General features: G+C 48.4%; 1 protein-coding gene across 3 annotated transcripts in view; it reads right to left on the bottom strand.

Annotated features, from left to right (window-relative positions):
• Positions 1 to 4,069: 4,069 nt before the first annotated feature.
• The window catches only part of Anxa6 (annexin A6), a 44,670-nt gene continuing 23,751 nt past the window's right edge, over positions 4,070 to 24,988 (bottom strand). For 2 of the 3 annotated variants that reach the window (XM_090321099.1, XM_090321100.1), the window contains exons 8-26: positions 24,560 to 24,616; positions 23,687 to 23,780; positions 23,207 to 23,302; positions 22,043 to 22,101; positions 21,779 to 21,901; positions 20,380 to 20,438; positions 19,058 to 19,136; positions 17,107 to 17,188; positions 16,395 to 16,489; positions 15,148 to 15,261; positions 14,935 to 15,025; positions 14,274 to 14,353; positions 13,776 to 13,829; positions 10,787 to 10,804; positions 9,436 to 9,529; positions 7,808 to 7,903; positions 6,748 to 6,806; positions 5,442 to 5,564; positions 4,070 to 4,479 (exon numbers count right to left, since the gene is read on the bottom strand). In XM_090321099.1, coding sequence (XP_090177225.1) covers positions 4,420 to 4,479; positions 5,442 to 5,564; positions 6,748 to 6,806; positions 7,808 to 7,903; positions 9,436 to 9,529; positions 10,787 to 10,804; positions 13,776 to 13,829; positions 14,274 to 14,353; positions 14,935 to 15,025; positions 15,148 to 15,261; positions 16,395 to 16,489; positions 17,107 to 17,188; positions 19,058 to 19,136; positions 20,380 to 20,438; positions 21,779 to 21,901; positions 22,043 to 22,101; positions 23,207 to 23,302; positions 23,687 to 23,780; positions 24,560 to 24,616 — 1,533 coding nt within the window. In that variant the 3' untranslated portion in view covers positions 4,070 to 4,419. The remainder of the gene's footprint in view (positions 4,480 to 5,441; positions 5,565 to 6,747; positions 6,807 to 7,807; positions 7,904 to 9,435; positions 9,530 to 10,786; positions 10,805 to 13,775; positions 13,830 to 14,273; positions 14,354 to 14,934; positions 15,026 to 15,147; positions 15,262 to 16,394; positions 16,490 to 17,106; positions 17,189 to 19,057; positions 19,137 to 20,379; positions 20,439 to 21,778; positions 21,902 to 22,042; positions 22,102 to 23,206; positions 23,303 to 23,686; positions 23,781 to 24,559; positions 24,617 to 24,988) is intronic. The other variant, XM_090321101.1, reaches the window with a different exon arrangement.

Raw genomic sequence — 24,988 nt, 5'->3', positions numbered from 1 at the left:
AGTACAAGTGCTGGCTGGAGGCTTCTGAGAACAGCTGCTGCTTGGGGAGGGTGGGGGGAGGCACTCCCTGACAGCTGTGGCCCAGGGCTTTGTTGATTCAGTAGCTTCTAGGACAGTACCTGGCCTGGAGAGGGAGGCTGGGGGGAGTTGGCCTCCCATCCTGCCTTCAGAGCTATTCTTAGATATTATTCAAAGCCTCTGGGTTCCTAAGTTAGTGACACCTGGCTTTGCAGTTCCCTTCCCCCTATTCCCTTCTCTTTTTCTCAGGTCCTCATCAATCTACACCCAGGGCCATGGCAGCCTGCTTCTTCCATGCTAGCTGCCAGGGTTTTAAAAGGGTGTTTTTTTTTGTGTGTGTGTGTCACTCTCTGCTCCTAACATATTGCTCAGCCCAGCGGCAGCAAGTTAAACTTCATGGCCCTCCCAGCTTCTGCTTTCCAGCTCCGCTTCAGCCTTTGCCTCTGTCTGCAATTCTCCTGCCTATTCCATCCCCTGCATAGTGTGTGTGTGTGTAGGTTGTGGGGTTTGAACTTGGGGTCCTGTCCCTGAGCTTTTTTTTTTTTTTTTTTAGGCTAGAGCTCTATCTACCACTTGAGCCACAGTGCCACATCTGGCTTTTCGCTTTTTTTGGTAGTTTAGTGGAGATAAGTCTCGCAGACTTTCCTGCTCAGGCTGGATTCGAAACATAATGCTCAGATCTCAGCTTCCTGAGTGGCTAGGATTACTGGTGTGAGCCACTGGTGCCCTACCTACTTTCTTTCCTTCCTTCCTTTATTTTTCTTTTGCATCCTTTCCCTCCTCTCCCTCCCTCTCTTGATCTCCTGGGTACTCTTGGCTTTTTCACTTAAGACTGGTGTTCTATCAGTGGAGCCATACCTCACTTTTGGCTTTTTAAAAATTCTAATTGGAGATAAAAGTCTCATGGATTTTCCTGTCTGCCTGGGCTGGTTTCAAACCAAGGTCATTAGTTGTCAGCCTCCCTAAGTAGTCTAGGATTACATGTGTGAACCAGCTTACCTATGGTTATTCTCAGATACATGGCTGGATGGGATACCTTCCTTCCCCCAAGAAAGTCTAAAGGTTTCCTTGGCCATTGAGGAAGGTTCTGTGTGATCGAATGCAAACTCCCATTTCTATGGTAACTATCTCCTCCTACAAAGCCTCTTCCCACCAAGCAGTCCCAGGATGCAATCACTGAACGTAAAGTGCAAATCATAGTAGACTGGAATTTGAAGGGCAGGTCTTAGTTGTTCTCAATTCTGGTTCTCAGGCCTCCTCTTCATCATTCCCTGAGCTTCTTGGGGTCTCCCTTGCCCCCTCAGATTGTAGTGCTCTCTATTCCATGCCAATCCACTTCTAATATACATTAGCTATTTCCATATAATTCATTCTTTTTGTAGGACAGAGGCTTGAACTTAGGGTCTTGTGCTTGGCAGGCAGTCCCTCTACCACTCACACCACAGCCTGGCTTTACTTATTTTTCAAATCAGATCTTGCTTTTGTTTTTTTTTTTAACCTGGGCCAGCCTAGACCTCCATCCTCCTAATCTCTACCTCCCAAGAAGACAAGATTATAGACGTGCACAACCATGCCCATTATAATGATTAATTTTAAACACTATTCTTTTGGGCTTTGGGGCATCTGTGAGCTGTCGCTGACCCATTTTTCTTGGGAATCTCAGCTGAGAAACCATGAGCCAATTCCCCTTGGTCTTATAAACAAGGCCAGTTCAGAGCAGACTCCAGCTAAGTGGGGAGGGGGGGTGATGTGGATCTCACCTGACGCTCACAAGGCTACAGGTAGATCAGAAGCCCATCTCACACACAAGCAGATTACAAACCGCAGTCAGTGAGCAAGGAAGATCAGACATCAAATCATTAACCACTCTGAATCTACCTTTCAGTAACACTTAACAGTTTTGCAACTCCTTAATGCTCTCAACTGAGCCTTGGCACAAGTGGGTACTCAGCCCTGTGACACAAAGGAAGAGAAGACAGGCCAAGGCAACTTAGTTTCCGACTATGTCAGAGATGGAAGGAGGGTTCTTCAGAACTGTGAGCCCTCACCATAGAAATAGGGAAACTGAGACCCAAGGAGGGCAATGCACGGCTGGCATGAAGCCACACAGTGAAGTAGGGACAAGATCAGATCCAACAAGTCTCTCTAATCTTTGTGTTATAATACACAAACCACACACAGGAGCCTGGCAATGGCGGCGGCGGGGGGGGGGGGGGGGGAGGGAGGAGGGGAGGGGGCGGGGAAGACTCATCTCCTGGTGATCAACTTCCTGTCACTGAACAAGTTTAGATTGGAACTACAGAGCAGAAGAGGAGCTGGAAGATGAGACAGAGAAATTGCAGTTGAGTCCACTTGCTTATCGGTAATCTTCATGCAATGGAAACTGTCTTCCACCGCTCAAATGATGGAATCTGTGCCCCTGAAGGGGTCCAGAGAGGAAGTGTGGGCTTGGCAGTAATGAATGCGCATCACACAGAGGGGCATCCAGGCTTAGGCAAGTATGTACTGTCTAGTGGGAGTCCCAGAAACACCAGGAAGAGTACAAAGACCTAACCTGTTTTATCCTAGCTACTCAGAAGGCTGAGATCTGAGAATCAAGTTCAAAGCCAGTCCAGGCAAGAGAGGCTCTGAGATTCTCATCTTCTTAATCTCACACACACACACACACACACACACACACACACACACACAAAGCTGGAAGTGGGGGGCTGGGAGTTTGGCCTAGTGGTTAAAGTGCTTACCTAGCATGTGCGAAGATCCGGGTTCGATTCCTCGGTACCACATACATAGAAAAAAGCTGGAAGTGGCCAGGAGTTTGGCCTAGTGGTTAAAGTGCTTGCCTAGCATGCATGAAGACCCAGGTTCGATTCCTTGGTACCACATACATAAGGTGGGAAAAAAGCCGGAAGTGGTGCTGAGGCTCAAGTGGTAGAGCTCTAGCCTTGAGAAAGTCCAAGGACAGTGCTCAGGCCCTGAGTTCAAGCCCAGGACTGGCCAAAAAAAAAAAAAGCTGGAAGTGGAATTGTGGCTCAAGTGGTAGAATGCTAACCTTGGGCAAAGAAAGCTCAGGGATGGTGCACCCAGCCCTTTGTTCAGGCCACAGGACTGGCACACAATCAAACCAAACCAAATGGAAAAGTAATGAATCAAAGTCGGGCAGCAACGGTTCACATTCATAATCCTAGTTACTTAGGGGTTGAGATCAGGAAGACAGAAGTTCAAGGGCAGCCTGGGCAGAAAAGTTCATTGGACTTCATCTCCAAGATAACCAGCAAAAAAGGAGAGCTGAAAATGTGGGTCAAATGGTAGCCAAAAGCTGGGTGCTGGAGGCTCATCTGTGTAATCCTAGCTACTCAAGAGGCTGAGATTTGAGGACTGTGGTTTGAAACCAGCCCAGGCAGGAGAGTCCCCGAGATTCTTATCTCCAATTAACCCCCAGAAAATCAAAAGTGGCTCCAAGTGGTAGAGTGTTAGCCTTGAGCAGAAAAGCACAGGAACAGCACCCAGGTCCTGAAATTAGGCCCCATGATTAACAAAAAAAAAGGGGGGGGAGAGGGAGCCAAAATTGTACAGTCTCAGCTGGTTGCCAGTGGCTTATGCCTGTAATCCTAGCTACTCAGGAGGCTGAGATCTGAGGATCACAGTTCAAAGCCAGCCCAAGCATTCAAGTCTACAAGACTCCAATAAACCACTAGAAAACTATAAGTTACACTGTGGTTCAAAGTGGTAGAGCCCTAGCCTTGAGCTGAAGAGCTCAGGGACAAGGCCCAGGCCCAGAGTTCAAGCCCCATTACTGATAAAAAAAAAAAAAAATTATGGTCTCTCATTCTGTAGTGATAAAAGACTAGGGAAGGAGTCTGAAAGCAAGTGTGTGTAATGGATGCAAACTGGATCAAACTGGATCCAGGCATCTTGACTACTGGTCCAGCATTTTAGCCAACTTGGGCAAGTGGACTGGGGGAGCGCTTGGATTTGCTACATACCTTTCCTCCCGCCTCCTCCCCCAACACACACACCTGGCACCCAGCATTCAAACACACATACCACTCAGTTTCGAGCAGAGGCTTTGGTATTTGGGGATTTGACAAAGTCCAAGTCAGAGAAGGGGGTATGGTGAGGGGCATAAGCAGAAGGAGGCTGAAGAGGAGGCACAGGGAAGTGGAAGGAGGGGAGACGGGCGGCTCCCGCATAGCTACCTGGCGGGGCGGGGTGGGACTATGCCAGGCCCGTGGGAATGGCAGCCTTTCCTGAGCCCCAGGTGAGGAGCAGGGAACCCCGCCCACACCCCATTCCACCAGCGCTCTTTGCTTTGTCTCTGCAGTTGGAACAGCAGCTTGGTCATGGCGGCCGGTACTGCTGACTGTGTCTTGGCAGAGGGGCCCCACCGAAGCGTGGTGGACCCTAATCCTCACCACCACAGATAGCCAGCAAGGCCTTCTGGAAATCTCCAGAGGTGTCACCCTGGCAGAGAAAGAAACAGAATCAAATCAGAGAGCAGAATCTTGTCTCAACGCCCCCCTATCCTCGTGGCCACTAGATCAGATATGAGTAGAGTTCTGTGACATCATTCCCTCCTATTCTTCCCTGCAACTCTCCCCTGCAGGGCCTGCAAGGTTCGGATCCCGTTGCCAGCAGTGTCTGCTTTTGTACGAGGGCTTAAACTCAGGGACCTTGTTATTACTCAGCTGGTGCTGTATCACTTAAGCCATGCCTCTAGTCCAGCTTTTTGATGGTCAATTAGAGTTGGAGTATTATGAATTTTTCTGCCTGAACTGGCTTCTACCTTTGATCCTCCAGGCCTCAAACTCCTGAGTATATAGGATTATTGGGGTGAGCCAATACCCACTAATCTATTATTTATTTATTATTTTTGCCAGTCCTGGGGCTTGAACTCAGGACCTGGGAACTGTCCCTGAGCTTCTTTCACTCAAGGCTACCACTCTACCACTTGAACCATAGTACCGCTTCTGGCCTTTTCTATATATGCGGCCCTGAGGAATTGAACCCAGGGCTTCATGCATGCTGGGCAAGAACTCCACCATAAGCCACATTCCCAGCCCCTGTTTTATTTTCGAGGTAGAGTCATACTTTTTGACCTGGCTGGCTTGGGCTACAATTCTCCGATCTATCTGTGTGTGATCTCTATCTCTTGAGGTGACATGCATGCGCCAACACAGCCAGCTATTGTGTTCCCCTGTAGCTGGAATGACAGACGTGTGCTGTTGTACTCAGTCACCAAATGAGATGGAGTCCCCTAAACTTTTTTATGGCTGGGCCATCTTCAAACTATGATCCCCTCCCGATCTACACCTCCCAAGTTGGTAGGATTACAATCCTGAGCCACTTTGGCAGATCTGTTTTTATTTTAAGCCAGTCCCGGCTGTTTTACAAAGAAGAGACTCTCCTGAATCAGAGCTCCTTACCTCAATGGCTTGGTGGAGAGACTTGTCATATTTCTCAATGAATTCCCGCCGGATATTGAGCAGGTCAATCTCACTCCGGGATACCATGATCCTGGTGAGTGTCTTCTCATCAGTGCCAGCGCCCTAGTGGAGTTTGGGCAAGAGGGAGACACAGAGTTGGTTCAGTCAAGAAGGAGAGAGTGCTTCTGTCCCTTTTGCCATCCAAACCCAGGGTGAATTACTCCTTATCTATCTTCCACCAGTAATCCCAACCACACCGGCGCCATCCCACATACTGATGATCAACTAGCTGGAGAGGCAAAAAAAAAAAAAGGTCAGCTGAATAGTATTCCCTCTAAAACTCAATCCCAAAGGGAACCTCAAAGTGTCACCTAGCTTGGCAATAGGGTCCTTGGACATGTGACTAATTCAGATAAAGTTTGTACTAGATTATCGTGTGCCCTGTAGTTACTAACTGCTATCCATTTTTAAGAAGAGAGGAAGCCAGTGCGGGTGGCGCATGTCTGGTATCCCAGCATTCAGGAAGTAGACGAGGCAGTGGATGGAGAGACTGGACTACACAGTGAGACATACAGCAGACTACTGTGAGGGTAGAGCGAAGACTGGAGTGATGTAGATACAGGTGTGAACGCCAGCGACTATTAATCCCTCTTTTGGAACCTCCAGAAAGAGCCAATCCTACAAGGTTTCATTTTACATTTCTGGTCTCCAGAACTATGAGTGAAAAAGATCTGTGTTGCCACCCAACTTGTGATGACAAGAAATAAAACACAGGGTCTAAGGAGCAGGTATTGGGCACACATGAAGGAGACAAGGCAAGTTTTACAGCTTTTGTGTTCAAGGCCAGACATTCTTTGTAATTAGAAGCTGTTCTGCGCTAGAAGGATTTTTTTTTTTCCCTCCCAGTACTGGCTACTTAAGCCACGCTCTTAGCCTCCCCATCCCCTTCTTTTGCTTTAGTTTGCTTCAGACAGTGACTTGTGCTTTGGCCCAAGTTGGTCTCAGACCACAATCGTCCTCAGGAGCTAGAATTACAGGAGTATACCACCGTGCTTGGCCTACGATAGGATATTTGACAACTCTTTCCCCACCAGATCCAATAGCAACAACTCTCCCAAGTTATGACAACCAAAAATATGTCCGGACATTGTCAATGTTCCCTGGATGGTGGGTGAGGCTGACACTTGACAAAAGAGAAGACACAGTGGCCCAGAAGTCCTGATCTGGAAGGGGGTACATATCTGTGTCTGGGGACATGACAAACCAGTGCTAGGAGGGGAAGGAAGGAACGAGCCACATGCCTTACCTTCATGGACTTGTAAAGCTTGTCGGCAAAGAAGAGGGGCTTGTTCTTGACACTCTGAACTGGGTGAGAAGAGACAGACACAGGGAAGTTGGTCAGAAGTTGTGTGCTGGGGCTCCTGGCTGGGCATTCCTTCAACTTCCCCAAAGGGTCTGCAGATCACTGCTAACCTCAGGTCATCGCAAGGAGCCACACTGCCACCATTTCCCTCCACAATGTCACCTCTCTAAGCCTCTCAGGGGCTGCAACTCACTTGTAGATAGGGTGCATGCAGCAGACCAAGGTCAGGAGAAGTTTCAAAGGGCATGAATGCCTGCTTAGTGTCAGACTCTAAAGGGCACCAACACGAGCGATGGTGCTGAAACCCAGGTGTTAGGCTCCACTTTAGAGACTAAGATTCTACAGACATTCTGAGCAGTGGTTCTCAAAGCGTGGTGGGTATCAGGCCAACAACATCTGTGCCAGGATCTGGGACCTGGGGTAGGAGTGCTAAATTTCATGCCTCACCCCAGACGTAATGAACTTGCACCTTTGGGCCTGATCCTTATCTTAAGACTGAAAACCCTGGGCTGGGAGTTTGGCTTTGTGGTAAGAGTGCTTGCCTAGCATGCACAAAGACCCGGGTTCGATTCCTCAGCACCCCACATACATAGAAAAAGCCAGAAGTGGTGCTGTGGCTCAAGTGGTAGAGCTCTGGTAGAGCTCTGGCCTTGAGAAAGCCCAAGGACAGTGCTCAGGCCCTGAGCTCAAGTCCAGGACTGGCAAATAAATAAATAAATAAATAAATACAATAAAAATAAATAAATGAGGGCCGGGAGTTGGCCTAGTGGTTAAAGTGCTTGTCTAGCATGCACGAAGACCCAGGTTCGATTCCTTGGTACCACATATATAGAAAAAAAGCCGGAAGTGGTGCTGAGGCTCAAGTAGTAGAATTCTAGCCTTGAGAAAGTCCAAGGACAGTGCTCAGGCCCTGAGCTCAAGCCCAGGACTGGCAATAAATAAATAAATAAATAAATGAGAAGTCACTATGGGCACCCCCTTTTCTTTCGTTCCCTTCAGTTACCGATAGCCACAAACGCATCCCTCACATCCCCAGACATCTCCTTCTTGATGACATGCTCCACGTCGTAGTTGGTCATCTTGATGAATTCCTGGAAGACTGGCCCCAAGAGAAGCCAGGAGAGGAGAGATGAGCCTCAGTTCAGAGAGGGAGATCCTCTTCACCTCTTTGCCCACCAGCTCCACCCCCAGCTGGGCCCAGAAAGCAGGAAGGGCAGGGGGAATGGTCATGGCCCAGTCTGCGCATTGGGTAGTCACTAAGAGGGGAAATGTGGTGGATTTCCAGTCAGATCTGGGCCAAATGAGAGCTTCTGGCTCCAGAGTGTTAGCAAGTTCTACGAACTTAGGCTGGGGTGGAAGAACAGGGGTCCCTATTCACCCTGTGCGGTGAGGTTACTGAAGACCCTGGGTGACCCCAGCCCCTGCTGGCCTCTTATCTCAAAATCAAGCTGCTGTAAGTAGTGATCATGATAATGACAGTAATTAAGAGGCCTATAGGTGTGGTGTGGTGCAGTACATTGTCTAGATTGACAAGGTTTTTTCTTTCCTTTGTGCTTGAACCCAGGGTCTCTTACTCTTGCTAGACTCTATACAGCTCATAGCATGACTCTATTTTATTACCACTTGAGCCATGCTTCCATTTCTGGTCTTTTGCTGCTTGGTTGGAGATAAGAATGTCATGGATTTGTCTGCCTGGCTTTTATTTATTTAATTCTTTTGGTCAGTTGTAGGGCTTGAATTCTGGGCCTGGGCGCTGTCCCTGAGTTCTTCAGCTCAAGGCTAGCGCTCTACCATTTTGAGCCACAGCTCTACTTCCAGTTTTCTGGTAGTTCATTAGAGATAAGAGTCTCATGGACTTTTCTGCCTGGGCTGGCTTTGACCCACAATCCTCAGATCTCAGTCTCCTGAGTAGCTAGGATTATAGGCATGAGCTATTGCTATATGGGATGGCGTTGAGCTGTGATCTTCAGATCACCTGACTAGCTAGGATAAAACAGTGACACTCCAGCACCCAGCTTCTTTTGCAGTTTTGATATCCTAACACCAATCAGTCAGGGCAAAACTAAAAAGTCCCGATTCCTAGGGAAGGGAATGGAAGCAGAGATTTGGTAAGTTGCCTAAGCCATGTCACTGCTGGAGTAGTGAATTAATCAAGACATTCCATTCTGTGGGCCACCATGTGAAAGTACCTTTCATACAGAAAGGTGTCCGGCAAATGTGTAAATTGTTTTTGTGTGGAAAGGGAATTTTGGAATGACCTCACATTGGGCCAATGCTTACGGCTGTGCCCTGCTACATGTGGCAACATCTGATTCAGGAACTCGTGGTTCTGTGCAATCACCGCCACCCACCCTACCTTGTTCTTGGCAGGTATCATTGTACCTCGGAATCCAAACCACACCAGAGGCCAACTTGGGTAGCCTCAGGGGAAATCTGCCTGGCAGTCCTTGTCCTGGGAATCCCACCTGCTTCCTGAAGGCAGCGAGGGGAACAGCCCTGACTCTCCACCTCTGAGACAAGAGGGGCGATGCAGGTGACTGGCTGCTTTTACACTGAGAGCTAAGAGACTCAGCTTTGGACTGGGGGCTCTGGTTGCTGAACTGGAAGTGGAGGGGTGGGGTGAGGCCTCACCTCTTCGAAGGTGGGGATAGCTACGGGTGCAGAGGACTGTCATGAATCGTGTCTCCAAGGAAGTTTTGTCGCCACTGGGAGTGTCGGCAATTTCCTGCAGGGATTTGGGAGGGAGACAGAAGAAAGCATAGTTGTCATCTCTTCCCTTGCAGGCAGAAGTGGGGTTAATCCAGCCTTAAGTGGGGGACTTAAGGCTGTCCTTACTTCTTCCCTCACCCTCTAGCAGTGGTCATCCAGTGTCCTCCCCCCTCCCCCCTGTTCCTGGAGACCTGAGGCTACACATTTGAAGATCGTGGTTCTGGGCACTGACACCTTGACCTGGTGGCCAAACCTGAACTGGCATCCTCCTTCCCTTCTACTTTCCCTCCCTCCTTTCCTCTCTTCCTTCCACTCTCTGAAAGCCCCTCTGGGGACTATGTATGGCATGCAAGCAGAAATGGCCTTGCCAGTGTTTCCCCAGGGGTGATCATGTCAAACATGTATCGTGACACATTCCTAAGTTCCCACAATTACATTCCAACCAGCTACGCTGTCATTCATATCAACTAATTTTTTACTTTTTGTGCCAGTACTGGGATCTGAACTCCAGAGCTGGGTGCTGTCCCTTAGGCTTTTTACTCACAGCTGGAGCTCTACCACTGGAGCCACAGCTCCAGTTTCAGCAATTTTTGGTAGTTAATTGCAGATAGGAGTCTCATAGACTTTTCTATCCAGGCTGGCTTTATTTTTATTTGTTCTGCCAGTCCTGGGGTTTGACCTCAGGGTCTGGGCAGTGTCCCTGGGCTTCTTCTGCTCAAGGCTAGTGCTCTATCACTTGAGCCACAGTGCCACTTCTGGCTTTATCTGTGCATGTGGTACTGAGGAATCAAACCCAGGGCTTCATGCATGCTGGGCAAACACTCTACCACATTCCCAGCCCAAGTTAATGCAGCCTGAATAGGGATATAAACCCTGAATCGTCAGATTACAAGTCTGATGCTCTACTGCCAGGCTGGCTTTAAACACTGATCCTGAATAGCTAAGATTATAGGCATGAGCCACCAGTGTCTCGCTTTATATCAGTTTAATTGCCTTTACAATAATGTATTTTAGCTTAGGAATAAAAAAAATGAGTTGATTTGAAGAAAACCATCATAGCTGGTACTTATGTAGCATAAATCATACCTAAGGAAAATACTTGTCTGGCCTGTGGGGGTTTTTTTTGCAGTGGGGTCCTTAAGGGGCCCTGAAGGGGGGAGAGAGAGAAGCCGAGGAGCAGTTCCCCCACATTCCTGCCCAATTCTGCCTAGCCCAGAAGCACAGACTTTGCTCAGAGAGCCTGTAAAACCCATACAAAGACCAGGACACTCACCAAGATCTCAGCGGCCACCTGAGAGCGGGGAGGAGAGAGAGAGGAGAGAGAAAGAGGGGAGGCAAGAGTCAGAGAAGACCTGAGAGGTTGATTTTGGGGTGCTGGGTAGGGCAGAGGTCCCTAGAGACCTGATCCTAAGACACCTCAAAATTGTAATGGCAGGGAGAGAAAAATACTTTCCTCTGAACTTTGGGTTAGACTCAAAGGGGAAGACAGAACAGGGAACAATTAAAAGTTTAAAACAGGACTTGCACTCTGTACCCAGAGCAAGCTCCAGGCCAGTTTGCTTCTCCTAAAACTGGGAGAAATTAAATTCCAACATGTTGGCCAGTGGTAGCTCATGTCTGTGGGCAGCTCAGGAAGAAAAAAACCATGAGATTCTATTACTGGGTAACAGCAAGATGTCAGACTGTAGACCTGGCTTAAGTGGTAGAGTACCAGGCACGAAGGAAAAAATGCCGAGTAAGAGCATGAGGCCCTGATTTCAATCCCCTGATACCCCCGGTTCACTGGATCCTGGGTGTATTGAATTGGAAGGGGTGGGGGAGACAGGAAGCAGGATAACTGAGGCCTGGGGAAGATGAGTTGCTGGGATGGAGTCACCCAACCAAGTAGCAGAGCCAGGAAAGGGCAAGGTTGATTTCAATGGTGGCAATCTCCATAGCGCCCCCTGCAGCTAAGATGCTGCATTTCACTAGGGAAGTAGTGGCACAAAGCCAGATGACCCTCTGGGGATGCCTCCCACTTTTGCCTTCTGCCTCTAGAGTACTTATTCTCTTGGGTGAACTGAAACCCCGGTCTTCTTTTCTTTAAAACATTTTCCATGTTCTGAGTTTGGTTCAATAAATTGTACTTTAGGTGTTCAGGGAGGTTAACATCTTTGGGTTCCTCCTCTAGGGCTTCCTCCTTTAGTCTGACTGTTGATGTGTGGATGCCTATAGTTTATCATGTCCAGTTATATTTTAGATCTAGCTTTCACATATGAGAGAAAACATGAGCCATTTGTCTCTCTGAGCTTAGCTTACCTCACTTAACACGATTTGTTCTAGGTCCATCCATTTCCCTGCAAATGACATGAGCTTATTCTTTCTAATGGATGAGAAAAATTGCATTGTGTATAGATACCACGTTTTATTAATACACTTATCTGCTGTAGGGCATCTGGGCTATTTCCATCACTTGGCTGTTGTGAATAGTGCAGCAGTGAACATGGATGTGCAAGTGTCTTTACCAATAACCTGATTTGTAAAGATCTAGGTAGATGCCCAAAAAGTAGTATGGCTGGTTTGTAGGGAAGTTCTAATGATTTTTTTTTTTTGGCTGTTGTTTTCGATCAATTGAGGGGCTTGAACTCAGGGCCTAGGCATAGTCTCTGAGCCCTTGTGCTCAAGGCTAGTGCTCTTCTGATTGTCTGGTGGTTAACTGGAGGTAAGAGTCTCAGGGATGTTCTTGTCTGGGCTGGCATTGAACCCTGACCCTTAGATCTCAGCCTTCTGAGTAGCTAGGATTTCAGACGTGAGCCTGAATCCCCAAGCCTCCTTCCAGAGAGGTTATACTTACTAGTTTACATCCCCCCTTGGATTTATAAGCTTCCTAACAGTTTATTCTCCTGCAGTCTCCTTCTCCTTGCAGAAACTGGCAATGTCTATGAAAATTCAAAGTCACATGGCACTTCATTAATTATGTCACTAGAGATTTGCCCTAAGGTAGATTGGCCTGTAATGTATATAGGAGAGTGAATGTAACACAAGGTTGCTCTTGTAGCTTTCTCTACAATAGTGAACAATGAGAAACAGGCTGTGGTTTCTCTGATCAGTGGAACGATCTATGCAGCTTCTTAGAAAGATTAGACATGGCTGGGGTGGAGCTCAGTGGTAGAGCAGGTACTCAGCACAAGACGACCCTGGCTTTGTCCCCAGCACCAGGGACAAAGGAGGAAAGAAAGGGAGAACAATGAGACTTATCAGCCTCATTTGATGTAAGTTGTGTAAACAAGTAAAGAAGTAGCAGGTGCTTATATGTGTTATCCTAGCCACTCAGGAAGCACAGACAGACATGGAGGATCATTGCCTGAACCAGCTGAGGGAGAGAAGCCTGCAAGACTCCATCTCCAGAAAAAAAATAAAGCAGGGCTGGAGGTATGGTTTCAGTAGTAGAGTGTCAGCCAAACATGCAAGCTAAGAAAGGACAAAATCTTGGGGCTGTGAATGTAGCTTAGGAGTAGAGTGCTTTCCTAGCATGCATGAAGCCCTGGGTTCGATTCCTCAGTACCACATATACAGAAAAAGCCAGAAGTGGTGCTGTGGCTCCAGTGGTAGAATGCTAGCCTTGAGCAAAAGAAGCTCAGGGACAGTGCCCAGGCCCTGAGGTCAAGCCCCAGGACTGGCCAAACAAACAAACAAACAAACAAAAAGAAAGCATAAAGTCTTGAGTTTAAAGCTAAATGTGAGGGGAGTAAAGAAGATATCCATCAAACAACTTCAGTCATAAATACCAAGATACTAAAAATAGTTATTACTATTAGGTAATGGAGTTCTTTCTATTTCCTAAAGCTTCTATAAAGAACACATATTATTTGTAATACAAACAAAAAACAGATATAAAAAAATGGGTATACACAGAAATTGGGGTATAGCAGCCTAGCCCGGAAGCAGCTGAGCTGGGCAGGGCTCTGGCTGCTCAAGGGTCCTTTGGCTGCTTCCAGAAGGTTCTCTCTCTCCCCCCCTTCCCTTCTTTCTGCAAAGCAGCTGCCAGCAAGATTTACCCCCGCCCCTGCAAATAGCTTCATAAGCAGACCAGATACCAGGCAGAGGCAATCCCTGGAAGATGACTTTGGGAAAGAAGGATGGATTTTGGGTAACATCTAAGATTGGCTCTGCTGTCAGGGACACACACACACACACACACCCCAGCAGCAACAGCAGCAGCAGCAGCAGGAGCCAGAGCTACTTTCTCAGGGAGCCCAGCAGGAGTGGATGGGAATCTTTACCTGGGCATCTTCCTGGGCCTGATTTCGATCTTCTCCTCCTTCCTCACGGTTCCCCTGCAGCAAGAGCAGTGAATAGTCAGTCCCAGAAGACCCCCAATCTGCTTTGCCTGTCCCACAACCACCTCAGATCCTACTCAGTCATGTCACTTCCTGGCAGCCCAGGGACAATTCTGTCTCCTGGTGGCCAGTGGAACAGTGAGCTCTCCATGAGTAGATGAGGCCTTGCTCTCAGGTTATGGGAATTTAATACTGAAATAGAATAGGCCCAGCGCACCCCGCCTACCCAACTTATGTCTTATGAACTGAAGGCCCAAAAAGCTAGGCTGAGGCCATCAAGGAAGGCTGCCTGGAGTAGGTGGCACCAAGAAAGTTGTTCTTTTTTTCTTTTTTAAGACTAGGACAGGTGGTAGGATTCTGAGAAGGCCAGTGGGAAATATCTTCTCTTCAACTCTGTGATTCTTCCTCTCCTCCAGACATGGGGCCTAGGCACTCACTCACCGTAGCCAGAGAGATGAGGATCCTCTTGAAGTGGCCAGAGGTGTCTGAGCTCAAGGCATCTTCCAGGGACTTGTGATAGTCTGAGAGAGAAAAGAGAGGGAGAGAGAGGGAGAGGGAGAGAAGGGAGATGTGGGCAGCTTTTGGCAAAAGATTTGGTAGTAGTGTTGGTTTGTGGTGGTAGGGGAGATATTCAGACATGGGGAGAAGTGTGTGTGTGTGTGTGTGTGTGTGTGTGTGTGTGTGTGTGTGTGTGTTTGGCCTGTTCTGGGTCTTGAATTCAGGGCCTAGGCTCTGAGCTTCTTTTGCTCAAGGCTCGCACTCTACTACCTGAGCCACAGCCCCACTCCCAGCCTTTAGCCAGTTAATTAAAGATAGTGTCTCATGAACTTTCCTGCCCTGGTAGGCTCTTAGTGGGCAGGGACAATCTCTCTTCCCAACTCCATCCAAACAGTCTTCTAGTGCCAGGTCCTTTGTCCTTCTATCTTTTCCCCAGACAATGGGTTGTGAGGCAGAAGGGGCTTAGCAAAGTCTCCTGGACTATGAGAAAGGGGATGGGGGAAGCTGAGGGTTGAGTTTGACACAGAGGCTAAAAGTTGAGGGCCCTGGCTCTACTCCGACCCACTCCTGACCAGCAGCTGTAGCCCGGACCTCTCACACTTACCTTCCTTATAGGCCTCATTGATGGCCCGGATTTCTGCATTGTTTCGAGTGGCCAGAATCTCAATAAGAGTCTTTTCATCTGTGCCGGCTCCCTAGAACATCCAGACAAAGGTTATCTTCGCCAGGGTCTTGGCTTCCAGTTGAGGGTGGTCCCTGTGTCCCTCCCAGCTCCCCAAACAGCCTGCGTGCCATCCCCTCAGTGCCCATACTCTACCTCCATGGCCTTCTTCAACTGCTTGGCGTCGTAATGGGCAGGTGGCATCATGAGCCCCAGAATCAGCCTCGCCAGATCTCCAGAGATCTCAGACTTCAGGTCGGCCATTAAATCCTGCAAAGAACACAGCTCAAAATCATGAGCACACCAGCACTTGCCCACAGAAGACCCAAGGCAGGGAGAAGATTTATCATGAGACAGGGAATAGTGGTGGGGGTTGGGGGTGGGAGGGGCACGTGACCTAGGTCTCTTTGCTGATACTAGACTTACTACTTACACAAGAATGTAAAGAGGCAGATCTGAGCCAGGTATTAGTGGCTCAGGCCTGGAAGCTGAGATCTGGGAATGGAGGTTCGAAGCCAACCAGGGCAGGAAATTTTCTTTCTTTTTTGCCAGGCCTAGGGCTTGAATTCAGGGACTGGGCACTATCCCTGAGCTTCTTTTGCTCAAGGCTAGCATTCCACCACTTGAGCCACAGCACTACTTCTGGCCTTTTCTGTGTACATGGTATTGATGAATCAAACCCAGGGCTTCATGTATGCTAAACAAGCACTCTACCACTGAGTCACATTCCCAATCCCTCATTTTACCATTTTTTTTTTTTTTGGTCAGTCATGGGGCTTGAACTCTGGACCTGGGCACTGTCCCTAAGCTATTCAGCTCAAGGCTACCGCCTTACCCCTTGAGCCACAGCCCCACTTCCCATTTCCTAGTGTTTAATTGGAGATAAGAGTCTCATGTTCTTTAGTGACTGTTCTTTAGTGTCCATGTTGGCTTTGAACCGCGATCCTCAGATCTCAGCCTCCTGAGTAGCTAGGATTACAGGCGTGAGCCACTGTGCCCAACTCTCACACCATTTTAATCCGGAGAACTCATCAACCTAAACTAGATGCTACCAATGGTGCCATAATCACTGACAGTGACAAGGCCTAGAAGCCAGCTCTTCCTATGCAAAGGATTTAGGTCCCCAAAGCGCTGGTTGCTAGTTTCTATCCTCAACGCAGGTCCCCTGCTGTGCCTCGATTCTACCCAGCCACTTTATACAAGGGTCACTAATCACAAGAAATTGGGAAAATGCAGACACATTCTCATGGCAGACCAAACCCAAGTGCTGGAAATATTCCAAGATCACCCATCTGCACAAGAGCTTGAAAGACCCCACCCAACTGTGCAGAGCTTGAAGTGACAGGGCACCTCCTGTGGAGGTTGTGTAGATGCAGGGCCCATGACTCAGGAACAGCCCTTACCCGGCCAAAGTGAGACTTGAAGGTTTGGCGAATCTGCTGCCGCTGGGCGTTGCTGCGATGCGTGATGATATCGATGATGGTGGCTTCATCGGTTCCTGAGTCATCAAAGTCACGGGCCTCAGAGGAAGACCTGTGGTTCCACTTCCCTCATGCTCCCCTTGCCCCGCCCTGCACCCATCAATCTTAGGGCAGAAGCTGGTCTTGAAACTGGGAACTGGTGGCTCACTCCTGTAATCCTAGCTATTCAGGAGACTGAGATTTGAGGATCCCATTTGAAAGCCAGCCAGAGCAGGAAAGTCTATGAGACTCTTACAAAAACAAACAAAAAAAAACTGTCCTTGAGAGATTGGCCAGCAGAGGGCACTCCTGCTCCAAGACTGTTCTCCAGAGAACACGGTCAAGGGTCCTCATTTTACACATGGGGAAACTTGAGACCCAGACTCATTTAAGAACTTGCCCAAAGCCCTACAGTGAGCCAGCAACAAAGCCATGGCATGATGAACCCAAGTTTTATGACTCAATATTTTTTTTTCTACACCAGGGTACTGTGCCCAAGAGGGCTGAGGACAATGTGGTTTCCAGGAAAATTCAGTTCTTGTCTGAGGATGCCTGGAAGTTCCTCGGGAGAGGGAAGAGATTTAGTCTAGAGTCTTCCTTGTCCTGTGGACCTTAGTAAGAGGCCTCCGTCCTTTCCTCATATGTCTACCCTTACCAATTCCCTTCATGGCTTTCCTCAGGGCTTTGGCATCTGCATCAGGGTTGAAATCATTGGCCGGGTGCACGGTTCCCTTCAGCTGTGAGAAGCAGAGAAGAATGCAATAAGTGTCTGGAGACCGAGTCCTCAGAACCTGGCCAAGATCTGAGCATGCGAAAGAGAAGAGGCTTTCCACACAAGCCCCGAACCAAGCAGCCTAGGGGAAGAGGCAGGAAGAAGACGCAGAAGACAAACTCTGGCCTATAGCTGAGAGATGAGAGACTTCAGGCCTGGGAGCAGGGCCAGTGTTGGTCAAGGGAAAATGGCCATCTCACCACTTCTGACTTTTTCTGTTCATGTGGTACTGAGGAATAGAACCCAAGGCTTCATGCACTCTACCACTAAGCTACCTTCTCAGTCCTCTCAAGGACAATTTAGAGGACAAGAGTTCTTGCCTGTTTCATTCATTAACATATCCTCTTGTGTCTACCACAGTACCTAGCACAGAACAAGCTCACTCAGAATATATGTGTCCCCGAATGGATAATATTACGATCCTGAATCCGAAAGTTAATATTGTACCATAGTAGATGATCACCTGTGAAGATATAATAAAAATGTACTAAATGTAAAAAAAAAGATATAATGGAAATAAAAGTAATAAAAACAACCACAAAAACCTTCAGGTTAAATATCATCAAGTTTAAACAAGACGTTAGGGCTTGTCAAAAAAGCTATGAACATGTGAACCAGGACCCCCAGTGTTCATCTATAAAATGGGGACAATACCTCCACTCCCTCTTTGGGAAGACCCACAGTGGACACCTGAGGTTTTTAGAGATATTATAAAAGACAATTAGCCAGGCACCAGTGGCTCATGCCTATAATCCCAGCTACTCATGAAGCTGAGATCTGAGGATCGTAGTTCAAAGGTAGGAAAGTCCACGAGACGCTTCATCTCCAGTAAGCTAGTAAAAAGCTGGAAGCGAAACTGTGGCTCAAGGGTTGAGCATTTGTGCTGAGAGGAAAAACTAAGGGACAGAGCTCAAGACCCAGTACCAATATGCACACACACAAACACAGACACAGAGCTGTGAACTTAAAGCCAGCTCCCTTAGCTCCCTGATTCTGTTTATGAGCAACGACCATCAATAGGTGTGGCACCAAGCTGAGATGGTGTCTGTGTCACCTTAGGAAGGGAGTAAAACTGGAGTGGCCCTGTCAGTTCTGTGAGGCTCCATGTTTGATGCTGCAGAAGGCCCTGTCAGCCACACGAAACCTCATTCACCACGTCAGGGAGCATCTCACCTCAATTCGAGGTTATTCTTGGACATCAGAGCCCCAGAGCCCTCAGGTTACTGACACTGCCTTGTCTGAAGTCCTTTTCTTTTCCAGAACTAGGGTTTGAACTTGGAGCCTTACCACATGAGCAAGCCCCCAGGCCTCTAAGCCTCTCATTTGAAAGATGCAGACCCAGAGGGCCAGAGACAGGTAGAAACCTGGCAAAGGATGCACAGCCAAGAGCACAGAGAATCCAAGGGCCCAAACTTCTCATGTGGATCCAGTGTCACAATATCTTCCCCCAAGTGTTTCTGTGCAACCATTCCTCCTTATCCTCCGTGGACTCTGGGTGTCTATACATGCAAAGCCCAGCTGTGGGCTCAGGATGGGGTCAGGCCCCACCATGGATCTAGCCAAGTGTCCATTGGAGCAAGGCTTGTTAGTAGGGAGGGGGTCAGAGCACATCCCAGGGTGTGAAGAGTCAGTGCAGGAATGATGGGGTGCCTCCTCTGGGGGGCCCGCCCACCAATCCTGAGGGAAGGAGGAAACAAGCTTCAGACGTGAGCACCAGTTTCTCAGGTTGGCCTCCAGGGGGCAGCAGGGAGCCAACCCGAGCAGCAGGGAGTGAAGCACAGGAGAGTGGAAGCTGCTGGTCAAGAGGTCAAGCAGGAGGTGGGGAGGGTCTGACCTCTACTCGGGACACTGCACTAAGCTCCCACATCTGATAGGCCACCTGCGCTGCCTCCGGGAAGAACTGGCCAGCAGCACTGGAACGGAGGGGGTCGGAGAGGACAGGAGGGCATGTCATGGAGGGCCACACCTCTCCACACACATCCACACATATGCCCACACCAACACATGCACTTCAATACATACCCAACACACATGCCACACACCCCCTACATCAACACACATACACCTCAATACCCACACTAACAAACACACACAGCAAGCCACATATCAACACATACACTTCAGTACACACCCAGCACACAGGTCCATATCAACACACATACCACACCTTAACACACATACGACATGAACACACACCAACACCTTCCCAACATACATGCCCTCACATCCCAACACACAATAGTTCAATACACACTCCACCCACACACAACAAAACATACTGCAACATACAAGTACACCCCAACACATACTATATATACACTAACCAATGTATATACCCCAACACACATCAACATATATACACACGTGCATGCACAGCTCTCTGGCTTTTTCTCCAGGCTGTGCCCACTCACCAGAGCCCTCCCTCCATCCCTAAGACACTTTGTCCTCTCTGGAGCCACATCTCCCAGAACCAAGTGGGCTAAGACCTTTTCCAGTCCTCTCTTCCTTACAGTGAGGCTAACGTCTGTCCACATTCCCATCTCTCACATCCCGTCAACCTGGTGCCAGCAGATCTGTGGCCCTGTGGCACCTTCCACATGGACAGACTGCTCTCATGACCTTGAACATCCACAACTGAGAACCCACAATTTGGTTAAGTCATGGCCCAATTTAATATTCTGGGAAGAGGCCTCTGTGGCGGTGGAGGTGGGGGTTCTGCCTCTCAATGTGCTCTCGGTCACAGGAATTCTTTCTCACCTCCAGGGTCCTCCTGGCCTGCAGGCCATCCTGCGTGGGGGCTCCACGAGAGCTTCCCCGTGGGGCCACAAGAGGCACCACATACATATCAATAGGGAAGTCCAGTAAGGTGGGTGGAGCCAGGTCTGGTATTCTCCCCATGAAACCGAAGCTACAAAGTAGCAAAGCCTGGATCTCTATAGTCTGCCTCTCCCTCCAAACCCCAAACTGACTTTTTAAGATCAGGATATATCCACGCATGGAAGGATCACACTCACATCTAGACATACAGGCCCCCCAACCCCAACAGATGCTAGCAAAGGCATCTTTCACCTGCATGGTTCTTGGGCCTCATTTGATCTGCTCATCCGCTCGGATGAGAGCTAGGAGGGATCTTGCCAGGGTTGTGGGACTACTTACTCATCATCTCCTCCGCATAGCTTCAGCAGAGCCTTCTTGTACTCCCCAGAAGTATCATTCTGGAAAGAAAAGAGGAAAAAAAGATTTATTTCCATCCAAGGCAAGAAGGCAAAGTTCTGCATAGATAACCCCACAGTGGAAGGCTGAACGCTTCTCCATCTCAGACCTGCTTCTCCTCCTGTCTGTGGCCAGTGGCCCGTCCTGAGGATTGAACTCAGAGCCTGGGCACTGTCTCTGAGCTTCTTTTGCTCAAGGCTAGAACTCTACCACCTGAGCCACAATGCCACTTCAGGCTTTTTCTGTGTATGTGGTATGAGGAATTGAACCCAGGGCTTCATGCATGGTAGACAAGCACTCTACCACTAAGCTAGCTTCCCAGCCCTGTTTCTCTGAATTCTAACAAGTGGTTTTCAAGGGGGTGGGAGGAGGGAGGAGAGAGAAAAGGCTTTGGTTTGTGGCATCTGCCCATTTCTGTGGTATAAATAGTTCCCACAATGTACAATTCAAGCTGTCAGTATGTCTCCACTAAGTTAGGAGATCCTCGCTGTTCTCCCACGCCAGTACAAAGATGGCTCCCACCACAGTACTTAGCTCCACTCCTCCCAGGAGAGATAGCTCATGGAATTATGTCTCCATGAACTGACACATTAGGAAATGCCAAAAGCCACGGTCAATTGATATAGGGCCTCGAGCTCTCCCTTGACTCTTTTACTCAAGGATGATCCTTTACTATATGAGCCAAACCTTCCACTTCTGGCCATTTGCTGCTTAACTGGATAAGAGTCTCACTGGCTTTTCTGCCCAGATTGGCTTCCAACCATGATCCTCAGATCTCAGCCTCCTGAGTAGCTAGGCTGACAGGCAGTAAGGCACCAATGCATGATTCCTTGGGATCTTGGGATTTCCTAATGAACTTAAATATATGTTCGTGGCTGTGAGAAATTCTAGATTCTGTTTATTCGACCTTTTTCTCCCATGGCACATGATTCGCCCAGCAACACCTTATACAAATTCCTCACTGGAAACCTATTTTAAGGAACACAAATCAGACTTTTCCCTCTCCCTGTCAACAAAAGCTTACTCTACTCAACACAAAATACAAAGGGAAGAAAGAAGGGAGGGATGGAGGGAAGAAGGGAGAAAGGGAGGGAATGAGGGAAAGAAGGAAAGAAAGACCTAACTTTATAACCCCTAGACAAAGCCAAGGCCTCAGGGGAGAGTTCCCCAGTCATCACTAAATCATTGTCTTCTAATCAGGGAGTGCTCTTCAGAGACCCCATCTGGTAGGAGCCAGAACTCTCACTGCCCTTGGAAGATGTGGCCTTCATGCTGTAGCCCTGCCTCCTTTTTAGCCCTGTCTCTCCCAAGCATCCCTGCACTTGAACTCCCTCAAGCTGACCTTGATCATGCTGTAGAGCGACTTCTCATACTTGGTCCGGAAGATCTCGCGAATGTCCAGCATGTCCAGCTCACTCCGGGTGACCATGATGCGAATCAGGGTGTTATCCCGGGTCCCCAAGCCCTGGGTGACAATCAGATTTTGAAGCAACAGGTTCTTGAGGAGAGGTTGAGAGCCTCGAGTATCAGCAGAAACACTATTTCCATACTCCAAAGTGAAAAATGACTGACAGAAGGTACACACTGACCCTACCCCACCACACACCTTCATGGCCTTGAAGAGTCTTTCAGCAAAATACTCTGGGGTACTCCGAATACATTTCACTAGGAAGAAAGAAGAGACAGGTTATCCTGGGTAGACCAGAAAAGATATAAATTTTGTTTCTATCCCTCAGGGGCCACCAAGCTCAAAAGTACAAAGAATCCCAGTAGAGATAAAGACATCAGGAGAGCAAAGAAGCTTAGGGACAGTACCCAGTACTGAGTTCAAGTCCCTGCAGCAGCACCAAATGAGGAAGAAGGAGGAGGAGGAGAAGAAGGAGGAGAAAGGAGAAGGAGAAGAAGAAGAAAGAGGAGGAGGATGAACAGGAAGAGGAAGAGGAGGAGGAGGAGAAGGGGAGAAAGAAAGGGATAGGTGCAGATAGCAATACACCCCTCAGTTACTGATCACATCATTTCTTTATCCTTTTTAAATTTCTTTTGTCTGTCATGGTGCTTGAATTCTAGGCCTGGGTGCTGTCCCTGAGCTCTTCATCTCAAGAATAACACTCTACCACTTTGAGCCACAGCACCACTTCCGGTTTTCTGGTGGCTCATTGGAGATAAAGAGTTTCATCCACTTTCCTGTCTGGATGGCTTTGACTGTGATCCTCAGATTTCAGCCTCCTGAGTAGCTAGGATTGCAGGTGTGAGCCACCAGTACCTGGCTCCATCACTTTTTCCTGGTCCAGGGATTTGAACTGAGGGCCTAAGCACCGCCCTTGTGCATCTTTTGTGCTCAAGGATAGTGCTCTATCACTTAAGCCACATCACCACTTCCAGCTTTTTCTGAGTCTCACAGACTTTTCTGCCTCAGCTGGCTTCATCTCAGCTTCCTGAGTAGCCAGGATTTACAGGTGTGAGCCTTTGGAAGCACCAGGCCTCCACAAGGATCTTTGGTCATGATCACCACTATCTTAGCACCAAGTACAATGCTTTCCTCTCTCTGTCACCCTGGAGAAGGGGGTAGACAAAATACAGACCTTCAATCCCAAACTCCTCCAGCCCTTTCCCAGCTGTGGCCATGACAACCTGACCCAAACTCTTAGGACTCATAGCCCATCTGATCTCCTTCCCAAGTCCCCAAATGAGTTCTCCATTTTCAATTCCTGGCTGCTTCTGCTGGGACCAGTATCCCAGAATCCCTTGGGAAGGTGACCTCAGGACATACCCACGGCCAGCATTAGTTTTTCAAAGTCCCCAGAGAGCTCTCCTCGGATGCTAGCTTCGATCGGCTTCCCTGTGGTCTTCAGATACTCATCAAACACTGTGTCAAAAAAGAGAGCGAGAGATAGACAAGATATTCAGGATACTGTGATTGTAATGCCAAGAAAGGACAGAGACGTCTGTGTACATAATTCTATCAGTACATATAATGTGGCAGAAAAAAATTGTATGCACAAGACCAGTTCTTTTTTTTTTTCTTTTTGGTCAGTTATGGGGCTTGAACTCTGTCTGGGTCTGAGTGCTGGCCCTGAGCTCTTCGCCTCAAGGCTAGCACTCTACCTCTTTGAGCCACAGCCCTACTTCCCAATTTTCCTGTTTATGTGATACTAAAGAATCAAACCCAGGGCTTCATGCAGGCTAGGCAAGCACGCAACCACTAAGCCACATTCCCAGCTCATGCTGTGGGATCTTTTCTGGAACTTACCCAAGCGGAGATGCTGCTTGCTGCGATTTCCCAAGATGTAAATGAACTGGGCCTCATCGGTTCCCCATTTCAGTTCCCCTGCCTCATACAGGTCCTAAAGAAAAGAAGCAGGACTTAAGGGCAACAAAACCTCTGGGGAGTTTGGGGTGTGGCCCAAGCAGGGGACTATGGGCCTAACAAGTACAAGGTCCTGAGTTCAAACCACAATAAGGAAAACACCCTGGCCAAGCCACTCAGAACAGAAGAAGTGATACTATCAGCTTTTCTTCCTTTCTTTCTGAGGAAGCTCTTCAACTTTCATGGTTTCAATTAAATGTCCCTTTTTTTTTTTCCCCCTCATACAGTTCCTCCTGCAGAATTCTCTTTCTTTCTCTCCCACTGTCATCATTTTCTGCTCTTTATCTCCTTATCCTAGCATGTGGTATGATTTCTTCACTTGTCTATGACCCCGCTATTGCATGGGACCCTTAAAGTCAGGGAATTTGTTTTCATATTTGTCATACTGCCACTTTAGCGTTATTGGTACATAGGGACTCAAAACACCCGGCCTGGATAGTGTGCTGACGCAGGTGTTTGTGGGATGGATGTGTGCCTGTCTCTCTCATACTGTCTGATTGTTACTTATGAAGTGATTGGCGGAGGGCCTAGCACACAGTAGGCATTTAAATCCAATCCATGGAATGAATAGATCAAGGAAAGCTCCAAAATACATCTCACCAGTGTACATGCTGCGTACCTTTGAAAGGTAACTTTAATCTTTGCTTCAACAAAGCACTGCATAAATAAATAAATACCCCCATGTCTCCCTGCTCCACTCTCCATCCCCTTCTCTCCCCAGCAATGTCTTAGGGATCTCCCTCAGTGCCTGCATACCTGGACATCCTGCTGGACCAAGTCCTCGCTCACAACATCATCCTCCTCCCTGGTTCCCTAGACAGAGAGACAAGGAAAATGTGTCTCCAACTGTGTAGAGTCTGGGTGCCAGTGTTGGTGTATGCAAGGCCAGAAACCCTGATAGTACAGAGGTGAGCAGCAGCAGTGGCTGCTGGGAAGGTGGCTCAGTGGTAAAGTGCTTATCTAGTATGCATGAAGCCCCGGTTCAATTCCTCAGGACCACATACACAGAAAAAGCTGAAAGTGATGTTGTAGCTCAGACTGATGCTGGGCTAAACACTGGAGCCACTGAAGGCAGGACCTGAGATATGGATGACTCCTGGACTGCCCGTGACAATGATGCCTCAGGGCAAAGGGCTGGCACATTTGCAGAAAGATTTCCCCAAGGACAATCCGAGTCCTGAACCC

Source organism: Megascapheus bottae, chromosome 29, assembly GCF_031878675.1.
Source record: "Megascapheus bottae isolate mThoBot1 chromosome 29, mThoBot2.hap1, whole genome shotgun sequence".
NCBI classification, from domain to species: domain Eukaryota; kingdom Metazoa; phylum Chordata; class Mammalia; order Rodentia; family Geomyidae; genus Megascapheus; species Megascapheus bottae.
Note: the sequence above shows the minus strand (reverse complement) of the source record. Positions and strands in the feature narration are given on the sequence as shown.